Source organism: Pongo abelii, chromosome 12, assembly GCF_028885655.2.
Source record: "Pongo abelii isolate AG06213 chromosome 12, NHGRI_mPonAbe1-v2.0_pri, whole genome shotgun sequence".
NCBI classification, from domain to species: domain Eukaryota; kingdom Metazoa; phylum Chordata; class Mammalia; order Primates; family Hominidae; genus Pongo; species Pongo abelii.
Window position 1 is genome coordinate 63,178,304 of NC_071997.2, and position 25,465 is coordinate 63,203,768.

Consider the following 25,465-nt stretch of genomic DNA (forward strand, 5'->3'; position numbering starts at 1 on the left):
TTCAATAAGTATACAATTCTGGCTTCTTTCACTGGGGAGCCAGGAGTCTTTTCAATACCTGCTGAGAGTTTTGTGTGAGGTGGAGCTGTTGTTCTCTTTGCTTATAGTGGAGGTAGAAGGCAGGCAATGAGTGGACGGTTCACTCTCCCTCACCTGCCGGCCCCCATCCATTCTCTGCCTGCCTTCTCCATGCCTTGGAAGCCTGCATCTGGATCACCTAGCTGCCCTTTGGTCTTGGTCTGTAAAGAGCCAAGGATTTGCAGGGCAAGAGGCAACATTATATAGGTACTATATAACCATTTAAAAATGTAAACACCATTCTTTGTTTGCAGATCATATAAAAACAGGTGGTGGGATGGATTTAGATTGTCAACTAAAGAAACAGTTCCTGTCAAGTAGTCTCTTTGCAGGGCTGCAGCTCTTTCTGGAACCTAGTAACACCATTTCCCCACGTGCCCTTCAGGTGTAACAGCTCTAGCTGTTGCCAGCCTCTGGTTGCCCCACCATCCCTGGGGATTCCCTTCACTCTGCCCACATCTCTGTTAGTTCAACTCTTTTCAGTGTGCTTTCTGTTTCCTATCAGGACCACGGTGAGTTCAGGAAAGGGAAGCAGAGTTTATGGTACCACATAAGGCTAAATGTTTTGTCCAAGGCTGAGCAAATGTCCTTAGGCATTGTGGCTAGCACGGGACTCATTGTGGATCGAACATCATGTAAAATAGGATGAACCCTGAGATTCCGGAAGCAAGCCTGCCTTACTTCTGGACAGAGAGCACACATGATTACTTTTGAATTTCTTCCTGTGCTTCTATCCTTCTTGTTGCACCTAAAACAATCTCTTTTTCTCTTCTCTCCTCAGAGAGATGGCATGAAGAATGTCACTTTTCTGGATAGAGTATGCCAAAATGGTCTGTGTGGTTTGACTGGCAGGATGCTCTGGGGAGTGGTTTCATAATTACTGTTCATGCCTCAGCTCTTTAATAAGGGATGAGCCAGGTACAACACTGTTTACTGGGGATTCAAAGCGTAGCTGGTGCCTGCAGGGGGTCAAATCTAGTGGAGAGAAGGCTCATAAACATGAGTAATCACACCAATGGCTATGTATGCATTTCCTCTACAGTAGAAGGAGCTGAGTAAGCATTGGCATTGGCTGTTCCACCAGGCAAAAGGAGGATTCATGCTCTGCACGTCCTAACGAGGGAGTCCTGCTGAGGAGCTCTTCAAGTCTACTGGCATCCTAGGTCATTTCCATCTGGCCTTTTAGTTGACTCCTAAGACACTCAGATTCCCAACCACTTAACATTAATTCAGCAGTTGTGTTTGTGGTAAAAATGGACCCAGTGTGAACATTAATGTGGCTCTCCTTGCTGAGATGCCTGAAAAATCACCGCAGTGCAATCATGGCCTCTTTGTCTATTTTAACAATCCAGGCACCACAGTTCCTGCCCCCCAAGGACTTCCTATAGAATGCTGGCTGGGACCTTTGGTGACAACTTCTTCTTCTTTTTTTTTTTTTTTTTCTTTTTTAATTTGAGATGGAGTCTTGCCCTGTTGCCCAGGCTGGAGTGCAATGGCACAATCTCAGCTCACTGCAACCTCTGCCTTCTGGGTTCAAACGATTCTCCTGCCTCAGCCTCCTGAGTAGCTGGGATTACAGGCACCCACCACCACGCCCAGCTAATTTTTGTATTTTTAGTAGAGACAGGGTTTCACCATGTTGGCCTGGGCTGGTCTCGAACTCCTGACCTTGTGATCCACCATCCTCAGCCTCCCAAAGTGCTGGGATTACAGGCATGAGCCACTGCGCCCAGCTGGTGACAACTTCTTAACTCAGCTTGTTAAAACCCAGATGGCTGGGCCCCACTTCCAGAGTTTTTGATTTAGTAGATCTTAGGTGGGGCCCAAGAATGTCCATTTCTAACAAGTTCTTGGGTGATGCTGATGCTGCTGGTCCAGGGACCACCTTTAAGAGCCAGTGCTTTACTACAGAGACTAAGAAGAAGCTCAAGAGTCAGGACTGCTGAAGTGATAATTGGGGCAACAGAGGCCTATCACTCAGGGAGTCTGGAAGTGAAATTAGAGAAGGGAGGCATTGTGAACAAAAGGAGTTTCACTTGATAGGAAAAGATGGGCGAGTGCTGAGAGCCAGTGTGCTTTTGGAGGCCTTTTGTGAGATTCTGAGTCACTGGGCCTGGGAATCTGTATTTTTTTTAAAGCACTCTCAGGTGATTCTGACACTCAGCCAGGTTTGAAAGCCTCTGTATATTTAACATCCTACAGTGCCTGGCACACAGTAGCTGCACAATGAATACTTACTGAATTGATACTAGTTCCAAGTGGGTGTTGGGAATGTTTTTAGATTTCTAAAGGTATTGGCCCATATACTTATTTATCTCATCAAATTCAGTCCTAAACTGCCAGTCAATAGAGGAATAATATGCTGTCAAGTAGAAACCGGAGTTTTCAAACAGAATTAATGCTCTCTTAGTGTCCAAGATTACAGAAACAAAAACCTGGCTGTAACCAAAGACGTGGCGTTAGTCACAAGGTACAGATTCCTGAGAACGGCATAACAGAAAATCCCCTTTCTTCTTCATGGCTGAGAATCTGCTTGGCTCCTTCCTGTCTGCACATGCATGCACGCCACTGCATGTTCCTCATTAGAAAATAATTAGAAGCAAACAGCTGTTAGTCAAGCAAGCTGCATTTTGCCCATATATTTCCAGAGTTCAATCCATTACCTCAGGGGCAGGCTTATCCTAAAAAAAGAATCTCACTGCTTCAAACATGGCAAACCAAAATAGAAATGCGTGGCAATTCAGGTGAGCTTGAGCTAGCTCAGCTGAGGAAAGGTGACCACCAATAACTTTTCGCTACACTGCCTGAAATGGTACTTCTTTTGATTTGATGGAGAAGGCCTGATCCAAAATTAGCAAATTAACTCAGTGAATGATGAAAATAATCTTTGTTGCTATTGGAAGGGGGGTAAGGCTGTGTGTGTGTGTGTGTGTGTGTGTGTGTATGGATGGTGATGGGAGCTGGCTCTATTGAGTCTTTGACTTGAGGTTTGGAGTTGGTTCAGTTCTGTTTGCAGCATGAAACTGGAGTCTGTAGCCCTGAGTTGGGGGCCTTGGGTTCCAGACCTCAGCAGAACAAGGACTTTGCCTATCTCAGTACGAAATCAGAGAGTGGGGACAGATTATGTCTAGAGTCTTTTCAGCTATAATTTTCCAGTGCTGTCTGACAAGCGGCATAGTGCAGATGTTTATGGGCATAGCTAAAGAGTGAAGGTGTTAACTGAATCATGTGAATTCAAAGCCATTTGGACCAAGAAGAATAGAAAAGAGGCCTTCAGGCTGAGCATGGTGGCCCATGCCTGTAATCTTAGCACTTTGGGAGGCCGAGGTGGGCAGACCGCTTTAGCTCAGGAGTGCAAGACAGGCCTGGGCAACATGGTGAAATCTGTCTCTCAAAAAAAACCAAAAAACAAAAATTAGCTGGGTGTGGTGGTGCATGCCCGTAGTCCCAGCTACTTGGGAGTTGAGGTGGGAGGATGGCTTGAGCCTGGGAGGTCGAGATTGCAGTGAGCAGAGATCACACAACTGCACTCCAGCCTGGATGACAGAGTGAGAACCTGTCTCAAAAAATAAATAAATAAATAAAAGAAAATAAAAAAGAGGCCTTTAGGAAGCATTAACTGCCTCCAATGGCTTACACTTCCCAATAAACCAAAGAGGATTTTAAGCTCTGGAGGTGTGGGGGAAAGAGAGATGGTGGAGAAAAAAGATTTGCTTACAACCAGGAAGAGTGAGTCCTAGATCCATGGCCAGTGAGATTTGCTGGTGGGCCCTGATACACTGGCAGGAGGCTCAAATAAAAGGGAATGGGCTTATATTATGGCAAAAGGAGTAGAGATTAGCATCAAGGAGAATGCTGCCATTTTTCTTAGATAGTAGATTGTCTGCTAAGTGAAGTTATAAGATGCTATGGAAATTTATAGTCACTTTCTGGGGTTACTACCCAAGTTACTTAACTCATAGTCTATGCTTTTTCCAGTACCTTGCCATGGTGATTTTTTTTTTTTTTTTTTAATATGGAACACTTCACGAATTTGCATGTCATCCTTGCCCAGGGGTCATGCTAATCTTCTCTATATTGTTCCAGTTTTAGTATATGTGCTGCAGAAGTGAGCACCACGGTGATTTTTAAAAAGCCTAGTTTTCAACCCAGATTATGTGGAAATTGACAAAGTAATTACTTGTACTTTCAAGTCCATAATTTTAGATAATTGTTCCCCTGTGATAAGCTGGGTTTTAGGTTGGGATTTTATCATGTGGAAAGATTTTGATTCTTCACTATGTAAGTGTTTTATCAGGACTGACGATAGATTTTTGAGTAGAGAGACACACCTTGATTGGAGAGTACCACTTCCGGGGGGAAGAAGGCCGACGCATATTGTTGTTGAGATTTCGCGGCTCAGGGAATTCATATTCCTGCTCCGGCATCTTGACTCTTGCATTCTTTGCCTTTTCCAACTTAGCACCTTCTTCTGTGGAGCCCTTTTCTCCCCAACGAACCTAAAATAAACAAAATACAATGAAACGAAATGACAAAATACGCTGCCCCTCGAGAATGAGAATGACAAATACATGCATGAGTCGCAATGTGAATGCTACCCGACCGTGGATTCCTTTGGGTTTTGAGGGCCAGGGAAGAGGGAAACTGTGGAAAAACAGAAAAGGGAAGGACCGAAGGAGCAGAGAGCATGAGCCACATGGGTGGACATTTAGGGAGGAATTGTCCAGGCAGCGGGGACAGCACGTGCAAAGACCTTGCAGGTTCAGGTACGAACTCTGGATTTTATTCCAGTGAGAAAAGAAATCACGAGGACGTTTGAGCTGATGTGTGACCTGCTCTCACTCACAGTGGGCAAGACATGGAAGTGCACAGTGAAAGGCTGTCCCTCCTATCTCTCCATCTGTCTGCCTTACAATCCATATCCCCACCAGACCTCCAGCAGGTTTTCAGCAATTTGCTTTGGGTTTCTGACATTGAGTCATCAGTGTGGTCTACCGCCATACCGCCCTAGGCATGCCTGATATCTAGAGGCTAAGCAGGTCAGGCCCAACTGGTACCTGGATGGGAGTAGTCAGCACATAGATAAGTGTATATTAAGCTGTCCTCTTACCTCCATTCTTTTAATGCCTCCAACGCCTCTCCCACCATAATAAGAGGCGTCTACCGTTGGCCACTTTTTCTTAGGCAGACCATCATCATCTTCTTCCTGCAGAGAAATTGTGTCACATGAAGGAAGCAGAACAGCACTGCTGTGTGGACCTGCCTACCATGGCCAAGTGATTAGGAGTAGAGCTTGTAGAGTCAGACTGCCTGGGTGCAATCCCAGTGCTACTGTTTCCTAGGACCTTGGGCCAATCTCTGAAACCACGTAAGCTTGTTTTCCTTATCTGTAGAGTGGGAATGTAAGCAGTGCTACCTGGTAAGTTTGTGATACAGTCCTGTTCTCTTGTTCTCTTCTACAGCTCTACTCCTTTGTGGGAATCGCATCTAACCCCACCTACATGCTAATGACTTGTGATTTTATATCTTCAGCCCTGATGCCTCTGAACTCCAACTGCTCCCTTGACATTCACATTATTTGGGGGCTAAAAAACATCTCAACAATACCACAGCAGAGATGTCCTGATTTCCCTACCCTAAACATGCTCCCCCTGTAGTCTTCCCCACTGCCTCTCTCTTTTTTACTGCCTTTCCCCCACTTGTCCCAACTTGCCAGCTAGTTCTGTTGCTACTACTTAAAAATCTAAAATCTGTTCACTTCTCCACCCCCACCCCCACCACCCTGGGCCCACGCCCCCATGCACTTGCTCCTGGACACTGTGGTAGCTTCCCCACTGGCCTCCTGCTGCCCTAAGACTCACCTATGATCTGTTCTCCACAAAGCAGCAGAGTAAGTGCAAACGCCAGCTCTGCCCTGCATGTTCTGGCCTTTGCTCACCTTTCTGGCCTTCTTCCTTATCATGTGCCCCCCTCCTCCTGAGCTCCAGCCTGCCTGCCCTCTCTCAAATACTCTGGGCAAATTCCTGTCTTGGGGCCTGTGCATAGTGTCCCCTTGTCCCCTTGTCTAGGAAAGCACTTTCCCCACCCCATCTTCTGATGGATGGATTTTCATATCACTCCTCAGAGAAACCTTCCCTGGAAATTTCTTCTAAAGTAGCTGTGGTCTCTCCATCCCAACAATCTGTTTTATTTTTAGTTAAGGATCTCATCATGGCTTGATATTTACTTAATATCTGTCTCTCCACACTAGAACGTACGTTCCACAGAGGTTTTTGTTTGTCATGCTTACAATTGTATTCCCAGTTTTTAGAATAGCACTACGTTGTATGTGGTGGGTGCCCAAGAATTATCTGTTGAATTTACAAATAAGTTAAATAAGATGACTCAAATAAAGCAGTTAATTCAGTGTCTGCAACTTAGCTCAGTGACAAGAAGTTAGTGTTTATATTTTTTAAGATGAAGAAAGAAGACGAGGAACTTGTAACTTTATGGATGGAAAAAGGGAGGAGATGTAGCAACTGCTCTTCATCTTAGCACTGTAATTATTCTTGTTGTGGGGAGAAAAATATCACTGTTTACAGTCATGGATGGATTATAAGGAAGTGGCATGATTTCTCTCCTGGGTAGAGAAAGGAAGCTGGAAAAGGGGTTGATAAAGCAGAAGAAAGAACAAAAGACGGAGAAATTGCTCACAATGCTGAAGCCTGCTTCTCACAGCCTTGTTTTGGTGGCATTTGGGTGGAGTCCTATGCAGGGCACCACTGCGTGGGATGGGGCACCCCATGCAGGAGGCAAGGTACAAAAAAGCAAAGGCAGGAAGGTCAGGACAAAAGGTGACAAAGCAAAGCAGAAACACGTTGGCACATTAAGACTCCCTGAGTTACATGTTGTGCTTGGGATGGGCAGTCTTCTTTAAAATGATTTTTTAAAAATTTAATACATCTTAAAGGACAGAGAGGTCATAGCAGACTAGGATGTACAACATTCTGACAGCTGACACTTGGGTGTCTCTCTCGCTCTTACTTGGTTGCTCTCTCTCAGATTCTGCTGACCCTTCTATTCAAAGTGCAAAGTAGGTGCTCAATAAACACACATTACATTCATGATAACACACCATTGAATTTATGCAGCCTTTCCCATGTTATGTGCCATTCTTTTAAATGCTTTAAATGTATTATTAATCCTTTAATCTTGCAACCACCCAGGAAGGTACATGGTGTTATTATTCCTATTTTAGAGAATGAGAATAGAGAGGTTAAATGACTTAGGTCACCCAGCTTGTATGTAACAGAGCTGGATTTGAACCCATGCAACCTCATTCTCGTTTGATGGTTTTTCAGCATTGGCCAGTCTGGATTTTGTTCTTTTGTGGTTTGCTTTTCCAATCATTTGATGGCAACAAATACATGCTCATTTTTGACTTCTCCTTGTACCTGCTAATTTTGATAATTTTTTTTTTTTTTTTTGGAGACAGGGTCTCACTCTGTCACCCAGGCTGGAGTACAGCCTCAACTACCACAGCTCAAGCAATTCTCTCACCTCAGCCTGCCTGAGTAGCTGGGACTACAGACACATATCAATGCACCCAGCTAATTTTTCTATTTTTTGTAAAGATGGGGTTTTGCCATATTGCCCAGGCCAGTCACAAACTCCTGGGCACAAGTGATCCTCCCACCTCAGCCTCCCAATGTGCTGGGATTACAGGTGTGAGCCACCGCACATGGACTTAGTTTTGATAATTTATAACTGCAAAATCTAACACAATAAAGTCCCCAACACAATAAAATATTATAGTTCATATTACTTTACCTTATAATTTCAGAGGTTTCTTTCACCTTATGATGTGAAAGCAGGAATCTTATATGTCTTATATGTGGTTAAACTTTACATTGGAGGTGGATGTATGTTTCTGTGTAAGTGGCTGTACACAGATGTACAAAATATGGCTCTGAAAGCCTGGGCATTCCCAGTCTGGGGCAGTTTTCCAAAGGAGATAACAGAAATTCTATCCCCTAAAGCTGAACACAGCAGCACCACAAACGTTAAGAAACTCCAAGAATAAAGCCGCTTTACTCCATAGGGGACTCAACTAGGTTCATGAGCCTCTTAATTTTTTTAGAAGCTCATCTAATTAAGCCTTTTCACTGCACAGAAGAGGAGTCAGATCTAGAGAAATGAAGTGACTCCTAAAGGTGAAGTTCTGGTGTGGTTTTCTGATGCCTTGTCCAGGGATTTTTCTCCCCCTATATTTTACGAAAAGAACTTAAAAGAAGGATTTACAACTGGCTTTCTCTAATTCGCAACCCCGCTGAGTGCTCAGGATATAGTAAGAAAGCCAGTTTCCACCGCTTTCCGGGTTCCACTTGCACACCGAAGCAGCCCTCCCTCTAGTCCCTGATCCCTCCCTCTTGCCCCTGGCCCCTCCCTCTAGTCCTTGGCCCCTCCCTCTTGTCCCTGGCTCCTCCCTCTAGTCCCTGGCCTGGGGAAGGAGGCGCCGCCCTCGTGCTCAAGGGCAGGGCCTGGCCTTCTCGCAACAGGAAATGCCTAGGTCTTGGGCAATCTCCACACACTGCCGCGCCACCGAGCCCGTCGCTTAATCCCCTGACCGGGGCTGGCCTGCCAAGCTCAGACAACAGCACCAGGCAGCACAAAGGCCCAGGGGCTGACGGACGGGAGAGTCAGAGTTTCCCCTGCAGTTAGCATGGGTCTGTTTACACATTCTGGAGACAGAAGAGTTTTGCAATCCTCAGGAAGAGAGGGGAATCTTTGATGTGTCTTTCCATTTGGCCAAAAAATGGATGGAGTAGAATCCCAGCCCCTCAGCAAGGCCACTAAGAAACTCGGCAGCACTGGAAGGTGGATTTTTACATCTCATTAAATCATAAAGGCTCTTGAGACCTTCCTCCTACACTGCCCTTCAAGGATGGTAGCAGGGAGGGAGAAAACACCAGTATAGAAATCCTCAGTGTGAGCTGGCTTTCGTTTAGTAAACAAAACAAAACAAAACAAAAACCTTGCTGTCCTCTATGGTTATTGGAGCATGGGGCTGGATGAGCCCAATTGCTTTGAATGAGAAATCGGGCTTGTGGGAAACGAGAAGATGAGCAGAACAGAGTGGGGCCGAGCTACCAGCGAACAGCTACGACCCCCCATCCCCCCGAGTGGTGGGAGTGGCCGGTGGTAAAGAAGAGGCCCTTTAATATTCCGTCAGGGGTTGTGGGCTGCACTATACTTTTAAACCTTTAGTAAAATTTGCTGCACAGTTGGATTTGTGCCAGAGCTGCTAGATCGTGTCTAGCAAACCGAGAAGATGAGATAACGCGGAAGAAGCGAGGAGTAGGAGTCAGTGGTGCCTGGGAGAAACCGCAGGGATTGGGGAGGGAGGCCGGTTTCCCATCAAGGGAAGTTGTGTTTAAATCTGAAAGGATGTGGTGGCTCCAGACGTCCAGCTGGCTGGAGCTTGGGTAACACAAATGGCAGCACATTCCTCAGATGGTAGAGGCCCCTTCTGACCTGCGTGTCCTCAGGCAGACCTGGGTGTGCCTGCAGGCACAGTGCTGCTCGAGGAAGAAACAGCTGTAGAGGATGAAGTCTGTGAACTCACTTGGTTAGCCTGTAATTGGATTAGCCCTGTGCTGTCCTCAGACCCTGAACTTTTCCCATCTTTCCCAATCATGCCAGGCTTTTGTGCAGCTCCACGCTTCAACATGCAGGGCTCCACATGCCTGGAAAGCCCTTCTCCCATTGCTTCTACCCATCCCTTAATGTTGTTTAAGTGTAACCTATTCTGCCAAGAACTCCCGGGTTCCCCAGAGAATGCAATGCTCCCTCCTCATGAGTTTCCACAACTCCACCTTCCACTCACTCAACACGTTTAACTGTTAGTTATTAAGCAAACCAGAGGGTAGAAAGGATGAATTTTCCAGATTCTGGGACTGCCTCACTCCTGCATGTAGACTGTGCATGGGACAACTCCACAGACTTGATGTGAATAGCGCCCCCTGGAGTTGTGCAAAGGGTGGCCCTCTCAGACTCAATTGATAAGTTCTTTAACATTCCTGCTTCTCTGATATCCATTTACTAGGAGAGCCACATGGCTGGTTTGACTCAAGAAGGCTTACAACTCCCAATTCACTGCAGGTTTCAATAGGAACTATCAATGAAAAGGAGCACATAACTGAAAGAGAATCAAACCCAAGGCAGTAGCTTTAAACCAGCTTTTAAATTAATTTTAAATGTCATTGAACTGGAGCACATCTTAAACATATAAGCTCAACAAGGGACTTTTATTTGTCAATTATTTCACTAACTCAAGCAACTATCATTGAGTCCCCATCACCTGCCAGCACAGTGTTATATTTTGAGAAAATAAAGAGAACTCAGCTGTCGACAATTTTGTTTACATTTATAGAGGAGTGAGTTTTGTGAGAATGATGACATGAATTAAAGGACTAAGGCTACAGAAACTCCCAGGTCTGGGAGGCTCCGAAGGGCAGAACTTAAAGTAGAACTGGCAGGACTGTCTCATCTGGTCTTTGGGGAGAAGTCAGGGAGATCCCCTCAATGTCAGTCTTGGAGGTAATCTCCTAGGAGTGAATTGGCAAGTCAGAAAGATCCAGCAATACTTCTGTTTGTAAATACAAAACATTCCAAAGGATTTAAGCTTTCGCCATTCTGAGCCGCATTTCACATGTCATGGCACCATTATATCTGTTTATGTAAACAAAGTGATTAAAGACAACACAAGGATTGTCCTGTATTCTTCAATAAAGAATAAGGTGTTTATTTTCCTAGCAGCAATGTTCTTTTTTTTTTTTTTGAAGTATTAAAACATGAATACTGAATTTTGGGCCTTCTCTAGGACTTCTGTTTGGAGTGTATGTGTGTGTGAATGTGTGTGTGAATGTGTGTGTGTGTGGGTGGGTGTGCATGTGTGTATGTGTATTTAATGGTCACTGGCAAGAAGATGCCTGACAGTAGCTTTGCCCTTCATCCCTCCAGGGTGGAGGCTACTCTAGGTGTCTGTGTAGACATGGCTGGAAGGATGCCAGACCTGTTGCTATTAGGAGTTCAACTTATCTGGCCCTGTATAATTTTCCATAGCTCAGTTTCCCTATCTAAACATTTCTTGCCACAGAGAAATTGTTAGGATCAGTGAGCATAATAAAAAATCTGAAAATAAGCTCATCCTTCAAACTCAGGTGCCTATTGTTCACTGGATGGGCATCAATGCCTTCAACAGGCACCCCTCTCGCTTCAGATACAAAATACCAACCTATAGATGTCCACATATTCACATCCTTTCTCACTCTCACCCGCCCCCCAGTGCACATATACTAATCCATGATTAAAACAAGAAGACACATTCTTCTTTTTTTGGAAGAGTTGGGGTCTTGCTCTGTTGCCCAGGCTAGAGTGCAGTGGCACGAACATGGTTCACTGCAGTTTCCAGCTTCTGGGCTTAAGTGACTCTCCAGCCTCAGCCTCCCGAGTAGCTGGGACCACATGTGTGACAGCCACCATGCCAAGCTAATTTTTATTTTTGTAGAGATGGTGGTGGGGGGGTCTCCCTATGTTGCCCAGGCTGGTCTCGAACTCCTGGCCCCAAGCAATCCTCCTTCAGCCTCCCAAGGTGCTGGGGTTACAGGAGTGAGTCACCATACCAAGCTCCCGGATGCATTCTAAAGCTTCATGATGAGACATGGTGATGTGGGAGAATGAAAGACAAGACAGGCGGGAAACATAGGGATAAGAGAGCTAAAGAGAATAGCTACACACTAGGGCCATGGACAGAGCACAGAAAATAAGTAGCCATCTTTACATCAGTCTTAAAAGGGGCTGTGTGCCCTGTATGAGTGACACGGGTCAGAGACAGGTGACACTGCCACTCAAGAAAGGAGCACTGATGCTCCCAACAAGGAGCAGTGGACTTGCTCTTGGTTGCAGGAGCTACATTGTCTTCAGGGACGAGTGAGGAAAGACTGCTCTATGCTTTTTCAGGTATAAGTTTGAATCCCAGTCCCATCACTTAATAACTGAAATATTGGGGCCACTAGTATTTTAATCTCATTATACCTCAGTTTTGCATCTATAAGATAGGGGTTCATAATAGCATACTTTTGTTTCAGGGCTGCTGAATGATAAATGTACCACAAAAAAGTGCTTCATATAATTGCCTGCATAGTTATAAATGCTCAATAAATGTCATCTTCAGTAATTAACCACTATTATTATTAATTTTCATACATTCACATGCAATATCCACCAGGAATCTCTGCCTTTCTTTCTGATTAGGACTGATTAGGTCACCAGCTTTATAAATGTCCAGTTACACACTCTCTCTCTCTCTTTTTTTTTTTTTTTGAGATAGAGTCTTGCTCTGTCGCCCAGTCTGGAGTGCAGTGGTGTGATCTTGGCTCACTGCAACTTCTGCCTCCCAGGTTTAAGCAATTCTTCTGCCTTAGCCTCCTGATCAGCAGGATTACATGAATGTGCCACTATGCCCAGCTAATTTTTTGTATTTTTAGTAGAGACAGGGTTTTGCCATGTTGGCCAGGTTGGTCTCAAGTAATCTGCCCGCCTCGGCCTCCCAAAGTGCTGGAATTACAGGCATGAGCCACTGCACCTGGCCCAGTTACACACTCTCTTAAGGCATCTCTGGCATAGAATCTCACACTTACTGTCAGCTCACAGGAGGCACTCATTCTAGAGTTGTTGAATAAATAAGATTTTTAAATATCAAAAAACATCGGGGCTAGTTACATACCTTTTACCTCTATCCTATTTGACTTCTCTAATGTCCCTCAAGTCAGATTCTAAGATCTTGATTTGCTTGATGCTAAAAAGTACAATGTTTTAACTATTATTGCCTACGTCTCCAGTCTGGGTAGTTTCTTGATTTATTTCTGACATGATATTTAGTTGATTAAGCCAGAGGGTTTCAAAGGGAAATGAAAAAGGGGAGGCGCTCTAGGCTCCAGGAAAGGAATGTTTTGTTTTTCATTGCAAATAAAATGTACTAGTCATCTGTCCAGCCCAGGTCTGGCCAAGGCAGTTTGATTAAGGAAGAAAATGGCAGGTGTTTCCAGAGCTATGCCTTTGATAGAGTGAGAGAGGACATGGGAAAGGAAGCATCTTCTCTTTCCAGCACATTTACTTCATATGTAGGTCTGTGTGTGTCTGAGACATGGAGCTGCTTGGGGCTAAGCCATAACCCACTTTCCATTCAGTCATGGGGCTTCCTGCTATCTATTGCCTTTCAAATACGCTTGATATTGGGAACGATAGGATCTTTGAGAGCCTGTAAAAGTGGCAGATGTTGGAAGAATATGGTATGAATTCCTGGGTGTAGCTTTTATTTTGATGGTATTTAATGAGACCGAAGTTTAGTTTCTGAAACAATACTATTTCAGAGAGGCCACAGGGCCTGCACCAGGTCCATTCTTCCTTCTGAGTGGAGCTATTCTCACCATGGCCACGGGGCCTACTAGGAAGCTTCTCTTTGGCCAGATGCGACCCAAGAGCACCAGTCTGTTGGTTGGCTGTGAGCTGTGACTGATGATCTATGGTCTGGTGTGAAAAGATGAGCTGGACCAAGTATTTTCCCCTATTGGGAACTGAAAGATGGAAACTGAGAGACTCAGCTATAAGCACTGGGGGCAGATGGTGAAATGAAGACTGGAAATATCAGATAGGGTCAGGAGAGAGGGCTCTGTACAAACCAGAGTTACAAGGGCAGAGAGGAGGCCAGTAAGAGAAGGCAGAAGGGAGTAAATTCCCAGAGAGAAGCAGAGCTGCTAGCAGTGAAATCGAAAGCCCATGAGGGTGGTGTCTAGAGCTGCTTCAGTTCTTTCCCCAGCCACAGTCTACCTGAGTTCTTTCATCTTGGACTAGCTTGGACTGGTCTCTATTTTTTGCAGGCTAATGAGGCTGATAAAAACTCAAATATGGTCATAAAATCCATGGAAGGTGATTACATGCAGAACAAAACCGTCACATGAAGTGCTCCATTACTGCATTCTCCCATGAACTGCCAGTTATTTGGAGTAACTGGAGACTTAGGGAGGGATCCCCACTGGTGCCACTTGAGAAGACCCTTAACCCAGGAAATGTCCCTCTTAGTTGTTAAAACTGAGCTTCCTTGCTTCTATTGAGCTCTTCAAGTTTCAAGTAATTTCTCTTTGTACCCTCTTCATACAAGTGTGTCATTGTTGGTTACATAGAATCTCAGAATATAGCTCCTTTTTCCATTATGAATTTTATATTTTCTATTAAAAAGGTCACTGAGAGCTTATTATAAAGTTATCTTCATTCTCTAAGTTTAGTTATTTAAATAGTAGACATGCCTCTCTCAGAATATGATGCTTATAGAGCTGAAGAAAGTTGGGATAAATAATACTGAAGGTCTTCATATATACGGCAGAGAGTGTTTGATTTCATATAGCTATTTATTGAGTGTTAGACACTGGGATTTGAATACAGGGAGTGAGAGGAAAAGACTCTAGATAGAAACTATGATTTTCAGAGCATTGTATAAAATACTTTGCATGGGCTATGTTAGGTTATCTGTTTCTGTGGGATTTCTTTCTTTCTTTCTTCTTCTTTTATTTTATTTTGCTGCCAAAATACATTAGGAAGGAGATTAGGTGGCCTGACTCACAGGGCCAACACACACGCTAAGGCAATCAGCACATGCCAAAAAGTGCCTGATGCTAAAAAGTACAATGTTTAAATTTTTATTGCCTAGGTCTGCAGTTTGGGTAGTTTCTTGATTTATTTCTGACGTCATATTTAATTGATTAAGTCAGAGGGTTTCAAAGGGAAATGAAAGAGGGGAGGGGATCTAGGCTCCAAGAAGGGAATGTTTTGTTTTTCATCAGCAAATGAAATGTACTAGTCGTCTGTCCAGCCCAAGTCTGACCAAGTATAATCAACTGCAGGTGTTCACGTGAGTTACCCCTTTGATAGAGTGACAGGGGACAGGTGAGGAAGCTTCAGCCCAAAAACTCCTTTAAGCCTAACATAACCCTTTAGATTCAAGCATTCTGAGGTTGTCATCCTGTTTGGGAAATGAAGTCAGTTTTCTTTGGGTGTAACTACAACTTTTATGAAACAGAAAAAACTCAACTACTTCTCTTCCTTGCTTTTAGCTATCCTTCCTAGATGGTTTTCTAGTTTGGGCTTTTTTACTTGGCTTCAAAATTGTGTTGCTGGGTCCTTCATCCTAAAAGTCCCTGCTGAGCTTGTACTGTGTGTGAAACCCTAGGCTAGATGTTGGATCTGGGGTAAGTCAGAGCCCAGTCTTACACCTACATCCCCAGGTGCACTTTGGCCACTATGGCTGCCACATCACCTTCTAAAGGCAAATACAGAGCAAGAGCCAAAAGAAAGAGCCACAACCCTTCTAATTGAACACAACAAGGGAGGGAATGTTCTTTGCCTCTGGGCAAACAAAGTCCTAATAAGGGAGCTCCTTGCTCTATTTTGTTATGTTTTGGAAGTCTAAGAGATAGCTGCACACAACAGAAACAAAGCCAATTGCAGTCGTGGAACTAGCCACGGTACTTTCTCTTGAAGGATTAAGGAAAGGTTTTTATGTATGTAAAGAAGGTTTTTTCTTCTTCTTTGCACAGCAATGTAATTTCCTCCCTTGATTTCTGGGCAGAAAGTTAGCATTCCAACAAGATGTGCTTTAATTGATTGCAGCTATTAAATCCCTTGGCTTCCATGCATATGGTTCAGAATATAAGAGCCACATGGAATTTTTAATTTAATCATTACTCTTTCTGTATGTAGGAAACTTGACAAAGGCATTGGAAGGGGAAGGGTGAGGAACTGGCACTTGATTTGCACACAACAGACCTTAGGTATTGAGGAAAAGAACTTGAAACCTTATCAATATATCTTTTGGTCTCATTGAGTGTTTAGATATGTAACCCTGGCTTCTGAATTGGTGGATGTTACTTCTAGAGACTCCAGCTGTACTAAGAGTGATCAGATTAGCAAAGCCACTTGCTAGGCACTCTTGCCTTTCTCATGATTAGCCTTAGCCTTTAATGCCTCCACTGTATTCTACTCCAGGCCACCCTTGCATCAGAACAGCTTACTGGCGAATTCAGTGGTAGAGTCCAAGAACTTTTTTCTTTAGATGATGAGAATTTGAGAGGAAGGCCAGGATATTAACATATCCCTCTCCAGCATATTTTCATTACTGCCTGGCACATCTTTAGGTAATATTGTTTTTAAATTAAAGAAAAATGAAGTATTTGGCATCAGGCTATTCCTAGAACCAATGATTGGAGAATGTAGCAAACCGTGCCTGATCTACACACATAAAGCATTATGTCTCTGCAGGAGAAGAGAATCTTAGGGTTTGTATGAGAGGAAAAGTCAGTATCTCAAAGCTCCAAATAACTGTACTAATAAAAACATTTATTTCCATCTCAAATTTTATCTCTGCAGGGAGAAAAACCTCCAAAACCCATTGTCTTTTCTGGCAGTTTAGTTCAGTTTCTTGTTCATCCCTGGTTAGGAAAGGCCAGAGACTTTCCTCCCTTCTGCTTCACAGGCAGGTATATTAAATCCTTTGAGCTTGACTTCGCTCTGCTCTGCAGGGGGCTAAGTGTCCAGCCAGCTCTCTACCCTACTCTGCCACCCTGCCCACCCACTGTCATCCTGCTGTGGTCACTTACCTCACTCTCCTCGGCAGGGGGTGGAGGGACCTCCTTGATAATCTGAAAAGAAAACAGAGAACAGGTCAGTGAAAAATCTCTGGCTACTTGCCTCCTAAGAGGCCTGCTGTCAGGAGGTACCATGGTGGTGCTGCCATAATTACCATGGCAATGGCCCCAGCAAGTTGGGCTTAATCAGTGCCATGAGAGGTGTCTTTGTTGGACAGAGTAGCTCTGTTAGTTAGCATATGACTCAGGCTGAGGGTTCCAGTCTCAATTGCGTCTTTTGTGGTTTTGTATAGAGAAATAAATGTTCCACAGATAACAGTTTCATTTCCTACCCCAGATAGCTATCATGCAAATTTATTCACTCATTTATTCACCAAGTCATTCACATATCAGATTATTCATTCATCTATCCAATCGTTTACACATTTAACAAAGAATTGTCACACAATGGAAGTTAACATGGTGCTTTAGGGATGCGTCAAGCGTGGACCCCACTCAGGCTGCTGGCAGTCCTTCAGCTGTCACTGGTCCCCACGGGTGTCTTTGCAGGGTGGATGTGTGGCTCAGGCAGACCGATTCCCAACAGAGGCAGCAAAGGAGTGTCCAGGGATTTCTTTCAGGGCACTGACACTTAGGGGCACAAAGATTTAACTAACAGTGTTAGAAGATTCTGACTGTCCCATCTTTGGGGCTGAAGAGAGACGTGGAAACTCTGGGTGGGCAAGTAATTGGGAGACAGTCTAACCCATGAGAGAATGATGACACATGGGATAAAGACAGGGTGGGGACAGCTGGGGCCAGTGAGCAGCCCCTCCTCCCTCTTGACCCCAACTTGTACCCCTCTGTCATAAAAGGAAAGCCCTCACCGTTAAATGGATTTAGAGTCTCTTACATGGCATTTGGCAATTATCTACTATAATTTCACTCTGTCCCTTGGAGGGCTTCCTCCTCTCACCCCAAACTTATTATCAGAATTTTGGGTCCCCTACTTGGTTCTTTCACTTAGAGGACTTCTGGTAAATATAAAGCTCATTCCCTATCTCTTGATGCCTTAACATCAGGCGCTGCCTTTGTAGGTGGGTGCTCAGGCACAGTCCACAGGACCCATTTTTTTTTCTTCCAGTTGGGGAGCCGGCCTCTGGCTGCAGGCCAGGCTGCTTAGCTGGCAGCAAGCACCTCTTCAGCTCTCCCTACTCAGCACATGTCTCCTCTGGTTTGAAGATTATTCTGGGACCTTGTTAGGGCTCCAATCCCCACGCTGTTACCCACCCTACCATTATCTATAACGTCATCTCTGCATGAGGAGGCAGGCTTCCCACTGCAGGTTCTGTTAACCTTAGCCAATGGCCCAAGACTCCAGTCCTCTGAAAGTACGGTATTCCATTAATTGAAGAGGCAGAAGTGAAGGCCTCCAGGGGTTTCAAACTCTCATTTCATCTGCCTCCACTTCCTGGCTGCTGTGAGACGCCTGGTGAAGGTCTCTGGAAAATGCAAAGCCATGATTGTGCTCACCCACTCAACCCTGGCTCAGAGTTCCTTAAGGAAATCTCTGGGGAAGATCGCTACTGCCTAGGACTGATTTCCCATCATCCCAGAAGCAATAAATTACTTTACAGCAGGAAATGTCTGGAAACTGGAGGGAGGGGTGAGGATCTGGGGACCAAGATCTGGAATGCATCTGTTCTCCTGGGGCAGGGGTAGGGAAGGGAGTGAGAGGGGGAACAGGATGTTTGGGAAGAGACAGATGTTGAGAGGGCAGCATATGTGGCAAGGCCCCTGGGTGTGAAGAGGTTTGGTGCTGAGCAGAGGGCTTTTGTCTCCACGGTGCTATGAGCTAAGCACAGCATAGATGTTATATGTGAATTCCAGACCTGCCTTCTCCCGACTGTCAGGATTTGATGAGTCCCTTAACCTGCCTGAGCTCCACTGTCCTCATTTGTTAAATGAAGTAATAAGATGAACCTTGCAGGAACTGAGTCATGATGAATGATCATGTGTGTTAAGCATCTGGTAGTGAGTAGGTGCTCAATAGATGCTGCATGCTATTGGTATTCTCCTTTCCCTTCCTTGTTGTATTTGTCTCTTACCTTGATTACATCTTTCATACCCCCCCACATATACTAAATGCCTTTGCATGGTGGCTTCCAGACAGAGATGCCAAGGGGCCAGCATTTCATGAACTGAGTGAGACAGGAGGCTGGTGTTCTGACAGTGGCCAAGGGTTTTGGGGGAATCAGTAGCAGTATGCCTGGCCACATGTGTGTCAGCATATGACGCTGGCTGGGGAATGCAGTTCCAGGTGGCCCAACACTCAGACCAACCCATCAATGAGGTTGCTGTTTAATTTAATGTATTAAGTATTAATTGACTATCTATTCTACATCCTGCAATGTGCCAGACCCTAAGGAACCCAAAACACAATGCGAAAATACATGATTCATTAAATATTGACAAAGAGGGGCTGGTTTATGATCCAGATTTCACATTGACACACTGTAAGTTGGGCACCTGAGCTTCTGGAAAAAATGCCACTCTGTTCAGGTAAACAGGAATTAAGCACCTCCAACCTGGTCTCACTGGTTGGGCTTCTGGTTATGTTCAGCAGGAATGGGCAGGAAGTCTTCTCATTGCTTCAAGCCCATGCACTGAAAGCTTGCCCCTGGGGAGCAGGGTGCAGCTCACCACAGGATGGCAGGACAGCTTTTAAAAGTATGATCTAGACAGGCTAAGCTTGGAGTCAGGGATGAGAATTCCAAGCAGTGAAGTTGGATAGACTGTCTGTGAGTGGGCCAAATCCTTGTGCCAGGACCAGCACATGGGCCACCCAAAAGAGTGCTCTGAGCACAGGGACATGTCAGCTCTCTCAGCCCACTCCACTCCCCTCAGGGCCAGAGTCTGTGTTGCCTGGAGGAGCAGCTTGGGCAAAAGCCTGCATTGCTCTGTAGCCTGCGGCGCCATGGCAACACAGCCACACACAGAGTAGCCATAAAAATAGACATCTCCATGTTTGCTTCAGTACTTAAAACCAGTGCACCCCTGCTAATGGCTTCCCATGGCTTTTAGGATATAATGCAAACTGCCCCCATGTCCCACAGGGCCCACATGATGTGGCCTCACTTCCCTCCCACTGTGTCTCTCTCCTTCACTTTCTGCACTCCAGTCTCCTGGGCACCTTCCTGTTCCTTCCACATGCTCTGCTGCTTCTCAAGTGCAGTATCTTCTGCCCAAATGCTCGCTACCTCCTCCACGCTCAGTCCACAGCCCTGCACATTCCCCAGTGAACACCTACTTACCAAACAGATCTCCAGTAAATGCACCTCCCCTGGGAATCTCACAGAAAGGACAAGGTCCTCTTTGTGGGCTCCCATCATGTTTGTTTTCTGTAGCATTTTGAATCATAATTGAAAGGCAAATTGCATAATTATTTGTTTCCAACCAGCATGACTAGAAATCTTCTATTTCCAACTAGAATGCAAACTAGAATCAGCTTCCAAGCTCAGGCTTGGTTTGGCCCACTCTCCTTTTTCTCAGGTTATGTGAGCATCCTCCTGGTTATGGGTGGGCTCTTTTGCGCCTTCCTCATTAGAAGGGACAAAGAAGATGGATAGGGTTGAAGGGTCATTAATAAAATATTTTAAAGGAAAATTCTCTAATAAACATAAGCATAACATGGAAGAACTAGATGGTAGTATGGGAGTAAATCTGAGAACATTTTTCATATTTCTACTCTGCAGGCTAGTACTACTTCCCCACTTACTACCACCTTTAGACTGGGTATTTTAGAGAAGCAGAAAGTGACCATTTGCCTCCTTGGGATAGCTGCCCTAGAGTCCCTTTTGCACTAAGAGATGGACTGGTGAGGTAAAGGGGGTGGGAAAAATGAGATGGAATATGAAACTCCTGAATTCTATTGGTGTTTCTTTGATACCTGAGAATTTCTTGAAACTGCTGTGTGTTGGGAGATGCATCTCCTCTCCTCTCTTACCAGTGACTTTAATTCTGACTTTATCCATCTCTGTTCAGGCTGACATGAGGTAGGGCCAGATCTGATGACGATCATTGCATAGATAAAGGAAAGTCAGAAAAGACCAGGTAGAATCTGATCAAATTGAAATGTTACTGACAACTTCTCATTGAGTCAAACAAATTCCAGTTTTTATGTGCACCCCTGAGTTTGGCTGTTGGAAATAGTAATGATGGAAGATGTGGAGATGCAGTCAGCATAGTATGAATAGAGTAAAAAGATCACATGTGCTCAGGGCCTGTTTGAAGCCTGGAAAATTGAACTATTTTGGCTTTATGAATGAAGTTCAACCATTTGGGTCTCTATAAAGCACTCTCTAACAGTTCATTTTGTTTTTATAAATGGTTTTATAAACTGATTTTATAAATTGTTAAAGTGAAATAAAGCACCCGATGAGTTTATTTTGATTTTCTTTTTTCTCTAGAAGTATTGAAGTTTGATTCTTAATGTGTAGGCTTTGATCCTTGCTGCTGTGTTTGTCACTTGCTAACTCTACTGTTACAGTCTTGTGCAGTGGAACAAAGGATGCTATCATTCCAGTTCTCAACATGGGCACCCTTCCCACCTACCAGATGATGGCTGCACAGGCTCACTAGACATTCCATTTGAAGCTGCAAGTCAGGCCCACATGCTGCTCTAGCAGCGAAAGGATGCCAGGCCTAGTGATTCCTTGTGGTCCCCTGTTTTGCCTCTGTCACCTTGTGGAGAAATCCTCCACCACAACTTCACAACTCTCCTCCTCATCTTTATTGTCTCCTCACACTGTGACGGGGACTGGTTAATAGGGTAAGCTGTACAGACAGGCTCATTGTCGACAAATGCTCATCTCATGGCATGAGAAATGGAACAAAACAGGAGACTCATTTTTGGCCCCTTTCTTCTTAAGTTGTATTTTTGTGTCTCCATGTCCTTTTTGCATGAGCTGAATGCAGAGCACTTCCTGCAAGTACTCTGTGCCGAAGGCTGGTCTCTTGCTGCAAAGGAGACACTTCCTTGACACACAGACATCTCTGCTGTTTAGACAAAGTCCAAGAGAGCAGCTTCAGATAACTCCTTTATTAACAAAATGAAGCACTTGTCCTCTAATTTTAATTAGCTCAGTGGTTTCAAACTTTATTGAGTATCAGTATTGCCTGGAGGGCTTCTTAAAACACAGCTTTCTGGGGTACACCCCTGAGTTCCTCATTAGTGGGTTTGGGGAGGGGCACTTGCATATCTGACAAAGTACCTGCTGGTCTAGGGACCACACTTTGAGAACAGTGAATTAGCTTATTTCTAGGAGCCCCATACCTCTGTTAGATATGTAGGGGCTATGTTTAGCTTCAAGTCAGACATTCCCATGAGTGCTCTGTTGAGACTTGCTTATAGCTGATTAGAAATACCAGCTTTGAAGCTGTTTCATTCTAAAAATTATGGTGTCCCTGCTCCATTGTCAGGAACTCTGGGCTCTCGGTTGCCTCCCCTCTCCTGTGTGGGGGAAGACAGAACTATTTCTGGAGTAAATTTTTAGCTCTGCATGAAGGTACTCCTTGGCTTCCACTGATGTGAATTTGTGGTCATCTGCATACAAAGCTGGCATGGCCTGGATTTCTAGATCCAGCCCTGAAACAATCCCAGCCAGATGGCTCCCTAGGAGTTAGGGACATGGATCTTATCTCTCTCTGTCTGCACTCTTAGCAATAAACTCACTGAACTGTGTTTGTTCCTCTGTCTTCTGCACTGGACTCTGAGCTCTTGAAGACATGGGCATACTTATCTCCTGATACACAGCTCAGTGTTTGTTACTCGGCCACTATTTCTGGAATAAATGATTGTGTGTTCCTGAAAAGGGAGGGATAAAGGAAGCATTTCTGATTATAATAAACTTCCTTGCCTCTCAAATAAGCACTTAATACATGTTACAAGATTCAATTCTGGTCTCTTAACCCTCCATATAAATGTTTCTTCAGTAGTTAAGATGCTGAAAGTCCCAACTGCCAGAGTGGGTTGTGATGCTTGGATGCATCGCATCATGGGAATCTAATAAGAGTCATGGGTTGGCCTTACGGTATATTATGCCACCTTATTAGATATCACCTATACCCCCTTTCATCCCCTAACCCAGGCTTCCATGTAAATTCACTTGCCCTGTGATTATAGACTCCATTTTCCAGTTTTGTATCCCAAATTCATTTCTAAGAAGACTTTCTGAAAATTTGAAAACTACGTGCAGTCTGTTTTGTTCCAACACAGATATGTAACTTGTGACTGTTCATATGTGGTAGTTAAACGGGGCATTAAAATCACCAAACTGCAAAACTGTGCTAGCTCAAAATATGATTTTCACAAGGTAAAGGAGAAGGTAATGTATATTTTTAGTCTTTTGTTCTTCATAGTCAACTTCATATAACGTTAACCATTACCATTTAAAAGTGTGAGGTGACAGTATTTGGCACCACTGAGTAACATCGGGTGAATGTGAAAATGCTGCCCAGCCACCAGTAGTGACCTGGGGAGGAATATGCAGAAACCAGGCATACCTCATTTGCTTTCTCACTTAGGTGTGTCCTTGTGCAAGTCCAGCATGTACAGCGCTCCTGAATGCGTGTTCTTTTCCTCATTAAAAACCTTTTACATAGCATTGTCAATAGGAGTGTGTGTCCTGGTTCAAAAAATGCAGGGGTTGAATGAGGGAGGAAAGCCTTCAGCCTGTGCAGGAGATGTTTGTAAAGATATAAGAGAAGATGAGATACTGTGAGAGCAATGGGCATAAAGAAACCCAAATGAGCTTCCTCAGAGACCATGCTGAAAAACTAAAGAAAGGAGAATGGAACTCACAGGAGCCACCATTTGCTTTAGAGGGGATTTGAGGCATGTGTGATGGAGTGAAGAAAAGGAGGTAATGCCGAGAGCAGCAGAATGGTACTTTCATGGTTTTCAGTCTTATTTGGAACCACGCAAATTGCTTTTTTTTTTTTTTTACATGAAAAGAGGAACCTGGCAACACAACAAAAGCTGAAATTCTATTTTAAGCCAGTGCAGAAGGAATAACAAGACACTGAGTCATAGCCATCTCCCCTTGTGTTGTGACACTTTGCCCTAAGAATGTCCTTCCTTCCGTCTTGTCTCTGTAGCTCAAAGCCACAGTGCTACATCAGACTCATGTCCACTAAGAAACTTCACCTGTTTATTTAAAAAAATCAAGGTAAAGAGCCATATTTACTGAAGTATCTTTTATTAAGAACTTAAGGTGTTTAAAATGGTGGCATTTTTATTGAGTTTATTATTCTTTTTTAGCGTTAGGTTGGAGCAAAAGTAATTGCAGTTTCGTCATTCCTTTCAATGGCAAAAACCGCAATTACTTTTGTACCAACCTAATTATTATTTTGTAAGATGGCACAGTTTTGAATGTTCTGCTGTGAACCCATTTCCCCTATTAGTCCTATTATTTTCATGGGCCAAAATTCCATAATGCAGTCATATCTTCAGGAACACACTTCATGTTATAGGAGAAATGGTAATATACAGAGAATTTTCAATGTATCTGCTATTTAACAATTATTGTTAACTTTGGACAGAGCAAAGGGAATAGTGCTGACAGGGACTGACTTCCTCATCCTTTTTCTGGTCTTTTGTGTTTTCCATGTGTATCATAAAATCCAAAGGGCCCAGGTAATAAATAATATTCCTTGGGTTTTTGGTAATTTGGGATTGTGAGCTCATGTGTAGTAGGCATTTACCTATGGGAATTCTACGAGGCCTGGGTTGAGAGACCAACCTACCAGAGGTTTCAGGTTTCCTTTTGCAGATCCCTAAGCATTTCCAAACTTTTTCTCAGCTTCCAATTTACAAAACCTCAAGTAGTGTAAGTTTGAACTCTAGACCTCTCAGAGGTTATGAATTCTTAGGGACACAAACATACACACTCACATCAAACCCATAGCCCATCTTTCACTCAAGGCTTTAGGCAGCTTTAGGCAGAAGACTCAATTTCAACTCCCAAACTTCTATGGGCCCTTGAAAGGCTATTAAGCCAAACCTCTAGGTTACTGAGATAAGAAAATCTCAGGCAGGAAGCCACTGCTTTTTAGGGTCAGCTGACCATCTGATTTCCAGATCCTGCTTTATTTGGGCCCTGGAAACATCTCCTATTTTCTCATGAGCCTGGTTATGCATTTAAGGCAACTTCTATTCTATTTTATCCAGGAATTTTTTTGTTTTGCTGTGGAGTCTGCTGTATAGCCAGCCAATAGTAATGGATTTTTTTTTTTTTTTCCCACAAATGATGACTTCCTGCATGCTCAGAGGTTAGCTCAAATAAATGTGCCTGTACTTAGACGACAAAGGTCTTTTCTGAAGCCTTTGATTTAAAGCACTGTATGTCCTGGGGGACTTCTGGGTTGATCTCTTAAAGCCAGCTCAACTGCTGCCCCCCTGGCCTTTTAAATTCTGCATGAGAAGCCATCAGAACAGAGTTACGTATAGAAGAAATGCCAATCCAGATCTGAAAAGCCATCTAATAAGGGCTTTAATATCACAGCTAGAAGGAGATGCTTGCTCTGACCCTTTTTACATTGTAGCCTTCTGTTCTGGCTCCCAAACCTTGTAAGTATTCTTTTAATTGAAGTCAAGAAACCAAGGGAAAGTAGGCAACTTGATATGGAAAACATCCAGGAGAGGTGAGATGCTGGTCAATGGCGGGTAA

General features: G+C 44.1%; 1 protein-coding gene and 1 non-coding gene across 3 annotated transcripts in view; both read right to left on the reverse strand.

The window, feature by feature from the left end:
* The window catches only part of ANTXR1 (ANTXR cell adhesion molecule 1), a 237,480-nt gene that overhangs the window by 63,188 nt on the left and 148,827 nt on the right, over positions 1-25,465 (reverse strand). For both annotated transcript variants that reach the window (XM_024242099.3, XM_054548115.2), the window contains 3 exons: positions 16,770-16,811; positions 5,189-5,284; positions 4,410-4,577 (listed from right to left, as the gene is read on the reverse strand). In XM_024242099.3, coding sequence (XP_024097867.2) covers positions 4,410-4,577; positions 5,189-5,284; positions 16,770-16,811 — 306 coding nt within the window. The remainder of the gene's footprint in view (positions 1-4,409; positions 4,578-5,188; positions 5,285-16,769; positions 16,812-25,465) is intronic.
* LOC112132245 (U6 spliceosomal RNA) lies at positions 4,088-4,194 on the reverse strand. Its single transcript, XR_002914040.2, has one exon. It is a non-coding gene; the product is annotated as a U6 spliceosomal RNA (small nuclear RNA).